General features: G+C 40.0%; 1 protein-coding gene across 1 annotated transcript; it reads right to left on the bottom strand.

The window, feature by feature from the left end:
* Positions 1-2844: 2844 nt before the first annotated feature.
* Positions 2845-3849, bottom strand: LOC142153155 (olfactory receptor 6B9-like). The gene has a single exon (XM_075210516.1). The coding sequence runs from the start codon at positions 3847-3849 to the stop codon at positions 2845-2847; it is 1005 nt and encodes a 334-aa protein (XP_075066617.1).
* Between the last annotated feature and the right edge of the window lie 7620 nt (positions 3850-11469).

Genomic DNA, 11469 nt, shown 5'->3' with positions numbered 1-11469 from the left:
GACGGTGTGGATCCACTTGTATCCATTCTAACCTTGTCTCCGTGAGTGGGATGGTTATAATGTTAGGACCCCCTCCAGCCGGCACAACACAACCCGGAGTCTACTCTGCCAGTCAGGTGTTCACTGGAGCCCCTGATGGTGGGGACAGACTGGGCTGCAGACTGACAGAGGGTCGTGAAGTGTGTACCGGCTGGGGAGAACCCAGGCAAGAAGAGTCAGGTCCACGCAGAGGTCAAAAGGTCGGCAGCAGGTAACAATAACGATGAACAAGCTGAGGTCAGAGGTCACAGGCAAAGTAGCAGAACGGGTAAACGAGCCAAGGATCAGGGTCACAGGAAACACAAGCGAAGTCAAATACGAAGCCAAGGGTCATACACGGGAAGTCAAAACGTAGATACAGGAACAGGAACTGGAACAAGCAGGTCAGCAGACTGGAGCACAGAAGCTATAACCGGCAATGAGGTGGCAGACCTCATTGCCTTAAATACTTGAGACAGCCAATCAGGGCCCGGCTCAGATAGAAACCAGCCCCCTAACTTCATTAACCCGCAGGTTAGTAATTCTGTAGAGCACATGCGCCCGGCTTCTCAATGCCGGGACGCAGCGCTGGAGCGTCTAGTCGTTGCCCCGGCAACAGCCGGGACATGAGAGGAAGTGACGTCCCGGTCGCCATAGCGACGGCCGGGACGCAGGTGAGTGAGTCGCGGCGGCTGGGCACCGCCGCGGCTCGTAACATGTAGAATGGCATTGGTGAAAATCTCATACTGCTCATGACTACCTCCTGTTACATAAGAAATATCTCACACTCAAGACCCTGAAAAACCTAATGCAAAACACATGCGCAAATTCATGTACACATAATCTCTGAATTGACTATTGCAATTCCCTTCTTACTGGCCTTTCTCTAACCAGACTTTTACCCCTATAATTTGTTTTGAATACAGTGGTTAGACTAACTCTCCTTACAATACTTCTACTGCTGCTCCACTCTTTCAGTCCCTACATTGGTCGCCTGTACTTTACTAAACTATATAAAACACTATAATACAAAGCCATTAAGAAAATTGTACTCTTCTCAATATATCTCCTGATTCTTCCCCTCTGCTGTGCCCAAGATCTGCTCTTCTTGACCACACTCCTTACTTGCTCTAATTTCCAGTTACAGGACTTTTTTTGGGCTGCACCAACTTTGTTTAATTTTCTCCCTCTTTGTTTTTTATCTAGCCTGCAAAACTTCAAGTGTTTCCCACCTCTTTTTAGACAAGCTTATGAAATTCCCTAACCACTATACTAACCTCTATTCTGCCAGATAACTACCTCACAGACGCATAAATTACATTTATTCTCTTTCCATGCTCAAACAAGCTTCTGACCCCCAAATCAATATCGTCCCACTAATCAGTTTTCCCCATTGCAGTCTGACTGATCCAGTATCCAATGTGTGGCACTTTGTAACATGTATCAAACTTCTCAAATCCTATTGACATAATGTAACGAGCCGCGGCGGCTTCAGGCACCGCTGCGACTCGCTCCTTCAGATGCCCCCACGTCCCGGCCGTCGTCATGACGACCGGGACGTCACTTCTGCTTTGTCCTGGCCATTGCCATGGCAACGGTCGGGACGCTCTCTGTCTCTGGCGCCGCGTCCTGTCAACTAGAGAAGCCGGGCAGGTGCGGAGAGTGTTGATTACAGTCAGCTGGTTGTTCTCTGCCCTCCTGCTCCCAGGTCAATTTCTATTGGAGCACTTCAGTATTTAAGGCAGGAAGGGGCAAGCCCTCCCTGCCGGTTATAGTCCCTGCTTATTAACACACTACCCTGCTCGTTCTCTGTATTGCCTCTGAATCTGATTACTGTTGCCGACCTATTGCCTGGAATTGACTACGATTATTGCCTGTGACCTTTGACCCTTTGCTTGGATATTGACCACAATTGTTCGCTTGTGACCCCCGACCTTTTGCCTGGATACTGATGCTGCCGGCTTGCCTGTGACCTATTCGACCCTTGCCTGGACCTCACTTCGTTTCCCTGGGGTTCCCCCAGTCAGTACGCAACTCACAACCCTCTGTTGTCTGCAGCCAATTCTGTCCCCACCACTAGGGGCTCCAGTGAACCCCAGGCTTCAGAGCAGACTCCGGGTTTCGTGGTGCTGGCTGTTGGGGTTCCTAACACATAAGCTTGTGAACAGAACCCTCTTTTTATTAGTGTTTTTCCAATTTGTAAAGGTATGCTGGCGCTATATAAATAAATGCTTGTAAATAAATAGTATGTTCATGTCCAGTGGTTAGGTCATGTTGTGAAGGTATAATGTCCGGTGTCTGTACAGAGTAATATTGCAGCCATTTTGATGGTGTATCATGTTGGGTAAAGGTAGTTTCCTATGTACGTATAGAGTAGGAAAGGATTGTATTATGATCATGTCCAGTGGTCAGGTAATGTTGTGATGGTATAGTGTCCTATGTCTATATACATATTTATATGAAAACTACTGTCTGCAAATTTCTGTCTTTATAGATTCTCAAACACCTCCTGAAATCCTGGTTGCTTTGCCTATACACCTTATTATATCTTGCTGTGATTTGATATAATTTCTTCATTTCTTCTCCTGCAGCTCCCAGCCACCTGGTCCCAATCTTATTCTCTGCTTATTAAAGCAGATAATGATGCAGAACAGGGGAAGCTGACATACGGACAAGAGTTCGTAGGCCGTAGCGCAGTGTGTTTTTCTTCCATCCTCTGTGCGGCCCTTTTGAACACTGAATGGACACACATGTGGCCCTCAAGCTATGCCAAGTTGCCCATCACTGTATTATGCAACGCTTCAAGAATCATAGTTTTTCACATAGTCAAGCATTAGCAATTACTTTACAGTGTAGGGAAATAGTAGGCATGCTTTGCTCACTCCTATCCTTTTGGAAGCTTTTAATAGATTTCCTAAAAGTTCTCTGAATGGCTTCTTTTACTTCCCTGTTCCTCAAGCTGTAGATAATTGGGTTTAGCAAGGGTGTTAAAACTGCATAGAAAACAGAAACTATCTTATCCACGTTGAAGGAGGTTGTTGCTGAGGGTCTCAAATACATAAACATTACTGCTCCATAGTAAATAAAGACCACAATGAAGTGTGATGTACAAGTAGTGAAAGCACTACGGAGCCCAGAATTTGAAGAAGTAGTGATAATAGTTAGCATGATGTGGCCATAGGATGCCATGATGAGGGTGAAGCATCCAATCATCACTACCCCAGCAAGGAAGAAGAAAATGATTTCACACAATGTAGCACCATTGCAAGAAAGTTTGACCAGGGGTGAGAAGTCACAGAAAACATGATCAATTTCAGTGGAGCCACAAAAGGTCAGTCTACTGACAGGTATGATAACAATCATCATAGCAATAACACTGATTACCCAAGCGCCAGCGGCCAACAGTGTGCAAAATTTCTCAGTCATTATGATGAAGTATTGCAAAGGGTAGCAGATGGCAACATAACGATCCAAAGACATGATCACAAGGAGAAGGTTCTCAGTGGATCCAAAGAAAAAAAAGAAATAAAACTGTATTAAACAACCTACAATTGAGATAGTCCTCCTTTGATCAAGAAAATCAGACATCATTTTAGGGACAGTAACAGAAATGTACCAGATCTCAAGAAAGGAGAAGTTGGCAAGGAAGAAATACATAGGTTTATGAAGGTGCCAATCGGTTTTCACAATGCAAATGATGAGGATGTTTGATGTGATGGAGAGGAGGTAGACAACAAGAAACACAACAAATAGAACAGTTTTAGCCTTACACCCAATAGGAAATCCTAGCAGGGTAAACTCGGAGATGTTGCTGGTGTTCTGGCTGGCCATTACATCTACCAAATACCTATAGAACAGTACAACAAATGATATTACATGGTCTTTGAGATAGCAAGGCATAATAGGAACAATATAACAAAACGCATCAGCAGCAGAAGTATCATGAAGGAAACAAATGAATTGATAGAGTTCAGAATAGTAGTATTTTTTTTAAAAAATGAGTGAAGTACTAGAACAAGTTGACACAATTTGAAATTTGGGGTAAGAAGACTGAAAGGTAACATAAGTAAGATATTTTTATTACAGAAATCTGTGGAATGGGCTCCCAGAAGTTGTGGTGGAGCTTATACAGTAAAATAATTCAAGAATGCATACTGCTATTGTTAAGTCTTAGAAAGTATTAAGAACAAAAAAACAAACAAACAACAAAGGAAAAGCAAAACCAAAATACTCCCCAAAAAACAGCACACAAAAAGAGCATAATAGATTGACCTGTGGGTTCTTTTCTGACATCAAATTCTATGGGGGCAATTCAATTAGCTGCATATGTGGGAGAGAATATTTATACACATTTGTTTTTTCACCTCGCGCAATTAAGTTAACATATTTTCATGCTTTTTGGTACATTTCCATGTAAAGCAATCTATGCAACCAAAGTATTTTTTACCTAAAGTATAGATATACATGAAAAGTCCAATTCAACTTCTAAAACTTTTAAAGTGATCGCACGTGCATTGCTTATAAATTCTCTATAAACAATTTAAAAAAATATGTGAAAGGTTTCAAAAATCATCAACTTTAATGAGGAAACATCCCAGAAGTAATGCCAATATGTAATGTAAAGTAGTGACAATCTCGCTATAAACAAAAGTCTTCATATTAGCATAGTAGCAGGCCTGTTGTACAGCCTTGTTTTTTTGACTGCCACTCTTACCTTTCTTGTGATATTACAACATATTTCCCTCCCACCCATTAGTCCTACAGATGTTCTGACATTTGTTGTATGTAAATACTGCTTTCTGGTCAAGCCAACTTTGTGCTTATCCTTGTGTTCAAGTTAGGTAATGTGAATAACTGGGTGAGCCATCCCAGTATACTTTTGATAGTTGCTCTTACATTTAAGCAGCAGAGATCACTAACAGTAGTCATTGAATATAAACACATTTCCAAAACCAAATACCCTGTAAACATACATTTGCAGAATTAGCATCGATTAACTTGTATTGTTCCTTATATAGAAATGGGATCAATTATTCGATAACTTATCGTTTTCCAGATAACAGTTTTACATTATTTAAATCACAATTTCCTTAAATATACCAAATTACATTCCTCTCCTCGTTAAACTACTTAGCAGTGCTCCTCATAGTACCAGACTGTGATATTATTACCAGCAACAATTATTTACTTGTTTACTCTTTGTTTTTCTGACCTTTCTGTATAACTGGATTCCAGGTAACAAATCCCTGTAAAAACCCTTTTACTGCCAATGACAGAATCTATATCATGTCCTGTCCCCACTCACAATCTATGTACACAGTGTTATGAAATTACGGCACTTAAGATGCATTTCTAACACAAGTTAAACATAATATTTTCAGCTGGCATTCCGAGGGCAGTTTGTACAGGTGACTGGTGCCAATTGTAATTACCACATGAGTACACATACGAAAACCAGGATTATGCATCCACTAGGTGTAACTACATTCCCTTAATCTCTCCTGTCACAGCTCACCTGGATACTTCTTATGTAAATGCTGGAACTGCAGCACTAGAAGACTTTCCAGAATATGATTCTTCCAATATCTGAACTGATAGGAGATTACTTGAAGACCAGTGAAAAATTTGTGACACAGATTAATGTGGACACAACTGAATATAAGAATATCATCAAGCTCCACAGAGATCCCAGGTGAGATAAAAGTTAGTTAATTACTTTACCTCCAACTGAACTTGACAGAGGAGAACTGTGGACAGATCTGTAGATGCAAAAATATCCACCAAGCAAATAAAAAAACCTGTCCCCAACAAATGATCACTTCTCTGTACATAAATCACAACCTCTAAAAAGAATGTGTTTCAGGGACATATTACATGATCAATAGCAATATTATGAAGGTATCTGTGTCCGTTATTTTAACGTATTTTTTTCACAAAGAATAGTTGAATATAAAGCAATAACATCTGTATTAGTACCAATTAATCTTGAGCAGAGCAAACGAAAATTATGTTTGCTTTCTTTGGGAAAGCTGTATGAAGAGTTAGAAATGCCTGATAGTTATATGAGACAGATTTTCATTGTGAATTTTGACTAATACTATCATACTTCCCCCTGCCCAAACTATCATTAATTATTATACTCAACAATCAAGAACCTGTGTTCTTTTGTAATTGATGAAGTGCATATTTCAGAACTGTTGATATACAAATACAGAACTTTTATTTACATACTTTGTTGTACACACTGTAATACACAGCTATAAAGAGTAAACTATATATTATATGTACTGAAATATGTGGTAACTGCACCTTTGGAAATTATCCTCCCTCTTTGCACATTTGTTAATATTTGACCTTTAAAAAGGTAAAGCAAGCCTGACTCCTCTGACAGATGTTGGCGTTCATGCTCTGGCATAGGCATATCTACAGATATGGTGGCATTGTCCAAAATTCATCCCTTTTTGGCATCAGGTTAAATCCCTGATAGAATGTGTGATTTAAATTTCATCCCTCTTGAACCTAAATTTTTCCTCCTACCCCTTGGATTCCCCTCGGTCACTAAATATCAAAATAAACTGGCCCGCCACATTATTTTTTCCGCCACTTGCCAAATTGCCACTAATTTGAAGCAGGTGGCTACCCCATCTCTCACCGCTGTGATTACCAGGATATGGCAAATGCATTGCATGGTATACATGACTATCATTATGCTTAATTCCTCCAAAACCTTTTACAAGGTCTAGAATCCCTGGATGCCCTACTTCCAGTACCACTCCCCCTTTACCTAGCTCGCGCCCCCCCCCATTCTACCCCCTTCCCCTTTTACCACAGGGTGGTTCGTGCCACGCCACCCTCCTACCTACCTTCTTCTATTTCTTACCTCTTTACTCTTCTCTCCTCTCTTTCATTTTTTCTCCCTTCCCTTTTCATAGGATGCTGGTCCTTTTCTTCTTCCTTTTCTCACTCTATCACTTCCTTCTTCCTTTTCTCACTCTGTTTCCTCATTAATTCAAGAAAAATACCGGTCTTCACTTTTTCGTAACTTTAAAGAGTCTGAATACTGTCCTCTCTGTCGTATAGAAGTCTCTTTTACTTATACACTCCATTTGATGTTAAAATGTATTCAATACTTGTTGTTTTATACTTTCTAACTGTTAATAAATATTTGTTTCAGAAAAAAAAAAAAGGAGAGCAAACAAACACAAACATTGGTAAGATTTCTGATGTTATCTGAAGTTTGTCCTGAAGTTCTTGCGGAAACTCCTTGGTGGAAATTCTTACCTATTGTCATTGTTTTATTTATAAGTATTCTGTAGTGCTGTACAGAGGGGTGATAAATATAGAAAACATTGGTTGCAATATAATAAGTTGGCTTTGGACAAACAGAGAGGACCTACTGACAAGAGCTTACAATGTTATTGGAAACTAGAGAGTTCAGACAACAGGCTCAAGTACATATTATAAGGGAGGAATTCAATACAGTCGCGCTAAATCTTTTACCGTTAATACGGTAATTTTAACCTAGACCTCTGCTCGCAGCTCAGGGAGCCGTGTGCAAAAATACGGCATTGCAATTACCGTATGAATGGTAATTATACACACTATTACCGTAATATAGGTACAAGTGTGCAGGCCGCATTACTTTTTACAGTAACGTGGCCAATTAAAATTCCCCCTAAGTATTAAAAACAATGTTGCTTCCTTGAATAGAGGAGTTTTCAGGGATCTTGGAAAAATGTTAAGGTGAGGGACAGACTGATAGACCAAGGAGGCGAAAAAGGGAGGGTGATGATAAGGGATGATGCGAGGTGCAAGTCATTGGTGATTTGTAAATGATTATATAGCTAAAGTAGTCTTTAGAAATTGGTAAAATTATTAATAAATCAGTTGTCACCAAAACACATCTAGGGGTATGGTTGAAAGATCAGAAACCAGACACATGAAACACACATGGTTTATAGCTGTATCAAATTATTTTTAATGAACATGCATATTTGCATTTACTTTCAACTGTGGCCATGTATCCTATTTTTATGAAATATGCAGTATAGGTATTTTAATGTGACTGTGTTTTGTCTGGTACATCAACAAAGATTGTCTTTTTCTAATGTAATCTATTTTAAGAAATGTTCTATTACTGCCATTTTTTTTTCTTTTCATTTGTATTGTATCGGGGTATGAATAAATTAAGACGTTTTATATATTACATGGATGATAACTGTTGCTAAAGTGAATATAAAATTCCAAAAGATTCAACACCAAAACACCAAAAGATTCAAATTCCATGTAGCTGAATCTGTGCAGAAATTTGTGGGAGGTGATTCTAACTTTGACTTTTACTAAAGATTCATATCCTCTGTATAATAATATATATAATTTCCAGAGACAGATTATTCATTACCAATCTAGGCTCCTGTCTACGGCCCTGTGCGCACTAAGGGGCCTGGGTTACTGTAAATCATATTTCTGTGTGTTTACTTGACAAAACAAAGGCAGGAGAAGGGACCCAAACCAGTATTTTGTCTATGACTCATGAGGTCTTAATCAGTCTATGAATATTCCTGGTCTAGAGGGGTCAGGGTTGGGAGGGGGTCTGGGAACATTTTGCTCCAACTCTCCTCCCCTGTGTGCTTGCCTAAGGTCCAGTAGTAAAGTCATATGGGCAACACGGTGGCTAAGTGGTTGGCACTTCTGCCTCACAGCACTGGGGTCATGAGTTCGATTCCCGAACATGGCCTTATCTGTGTGGAGTTTGTATGTTCTCCCTGTGTTTGCGTGGGTTTCCTCCGGGTGCTCCGGTTTCCTACCACACTCCAAAAATATACTGGTAGGTTAATTAGCTGCTATCAAATTGACCTTAGTCTCTCTCGGTCTCTCTGTGTGTCTGTGTGTGTGTGTGTTAGGGGATTTAGAGTAAGCTCCAATGGGGCAGGGACTGATGTGAATGAGTTCTCTGTACAGCACTACGGAATTAGTGGCGCTATATAAACAAGTGATAATGATGATGATGATGATATTGGGATATAATATCCACTGTTTGTCCTCAGTACAACCACTTGTCATGTGCATAAAAGAACCTGCACAGCTGCAGCAAAGAATCCCTAGAAATTATATTCAAATATTGACATCTGTGTATTACCTGATAATATCTCTAACGAAATATATAATTTATTTACTAGTCTCTTATAACATAAAGTATATACCTGTACCTGCGTCTTTCATCACACAGTAACTGGTCCGATTCATTACAGTTTCTTAAATCATACATTAATAAAATCCTCTGTCTTATCACTCAAGTTCTAGTATAATAAACTGCAGTATCCTCATGCTGGATTAAGGATTCAATACTAAACACATATTTCATGGACTGATTGTCCTCCGCAGTTTCGCTGTTTAGGTCCTTTCTTTAAACATTCTGTAACAAGCCTTGGGGTTTTTAATACCTTTGAAAGTTGGTTAAGTAGTCTCTGGGGTATCTTTATTTATTACAATAATAATTATTATGTTGTTTTAAATACACCAAGTCCACTGGGTTATTATATGATCTTATTGTACCCTCCCATAGGATGTAAGCTCGCTTGAGCAGGGCCCTCTTCCCTCCTGTCTCCTTACCCGTTCTTCTGCTCCGTGTCTATTGCATTTGCCTGCCTGGAGTTTCTGAAGTATTGGTACTTTTGTTTATTGTTCTGTACTGTTATACCCTGTATAGTCTACTGTTTGTACTGTGTACGGCGCTGCGGAAACCTTGTGGCGCCTAACAAATAAATGATAATAATAATAATTGTAACTAGTTTGTAGATTTTTATAAATATAAAGTAGTAGAGTAGTGATCCCTATAACCAATAACTAAACATGGAAATAAAAGTAGTAAGATCACGTTACATAGGCAAGGGCAGTATATCCTGCCATCTGGGGTGCCATCATTTTCATATTTCTTGCAAATGTGTATTGTACTAATGTGACATTCATATCGCAAACACAGTTTTTCTACCCTGGGAAAGTCTTACACTACCCTGCAAGAAAGTGCCACTGCAAGCTGTTCTCCAGGGCTAGGAATTGACTATAATATTTTAAACTGTTTTACAGATATTCCAGATATCTGTAATCGCTGTACTATGATATACTGGGCACATATGTTGCTATATCAGCAGTGATATCAGGCAACTGGCTCAACATTGCAGCACCAGTGGCCAGGGCCTGATTAAGGGTTCAGGCTAATACACTCGTAACACCCCCTCACCTTCCACACCAGGATTAATATGCGGTAGGTAAAAAATAACTTATCTTAATTTAAAATTTGGCTTCCTTCAAAATCCCCGCACACCCACCTATGTTTATGATTCCCATGCATTTGAAACGCAAATCCACTTAGTGCCGGATTCAGTGGGGACGATCGTGGAAATTTCCCCCCCCTAGCAGAACAGCTTACCTCAGATGCCGATCAAACCGGGGAGGAGGCATGGACAATCATGGGCAGGGGTGGTGCCAACCGGAGCCAGTCAGTCAGAATGGAGGGGGGCTTGTCTATGCTAAATCGCCCCCCCAATAATAATAAAGTCTAGATCCGCCCCTGACTCCACTTGACTGTTTAAAAAAGTCATGTAAATCATGGTCACTCATTTAATTTTCTTAAAATCAGAACTGTATAGCAGGACGGAGGTCTGAAAAACTCATCATCATCATCATCTCTTTATATGGTGAAGGTGGAGGGGGGCAGTTATGCCTGCGCCTTTCACGATTCTTGTCTATCCTACTCACTTATGCTCAAGGGCCCACCCTAGAATGACTCATTGTCTTCAGCCTTCACCATTTAAATATGTCAAGATTAAAACCTTACTACATGTCTCTTTTTACTTTGAAGTAAAATAAAGAAAACAATTATTGTCTTATATTTTAAAGTTAATTTCAATTTCATCAATTTCCCTGTCATAATTTTGCACCCACAATTTTTTTCCCCCACCCCCATATGCCTTGTGCCCTGGGCTGCAGCCTAATCAACCTATTGGTTAATCAGGCCCTGTTAGTGGCCCCCCAAACAATCGTGATCAAAATCGATCAGAACATTTTTGACATGTTGGTAAATCCAGTCAGAAGATGACTGCTACCGGCCTGTGTGTGATCATCTACTAACCTTATTAACAGGTCTAAATTAAGTTAGGGCTCTTCCAATTTCTTGCAGCAGAAAAGACACAGGGGTGTAACAGCAACACAGTTTTTGAGTTCCACTTTGCTTCACCATTTCATGAAATTCCACACTGTGTCTAGTTGAATGCAAATTGCGTTTTTGGTGTATAATATGCTTTTTTACACCTGAACATTGCGCAAACCACTAGCTTTGTGTGCTTGCGCTTTAGTAAAAAAGCATATTATATGCCAAAAACGCAAAATGAGCCCCTTTATTCTTACATTTACATTTCATAGTATGTATAGTCTATGAATAGAACTGGGGCA

The sequence above is a fragment of the Mixophyes fleayi genome, chromosome 1, assembly GCF_038048845.1.
Source record: "Mixophyes fleayi isolate aMixFle1 chromosome 1, aMixFle1.hap1, whole genome shotgun sequence".
In the NCBI taxonomy this organism is placed as follows: Eukaryota; Metazoa; Chordata; class Amphibia; order Anura; family Limnodynastidae; genus Mixophyes; species Mixophyes fleayi.
The sequence above is the reverse complement of the archived record's forward strand: the minus strand, read 5'-3'. Positions and strand labels throughout refer to the sequence as shown.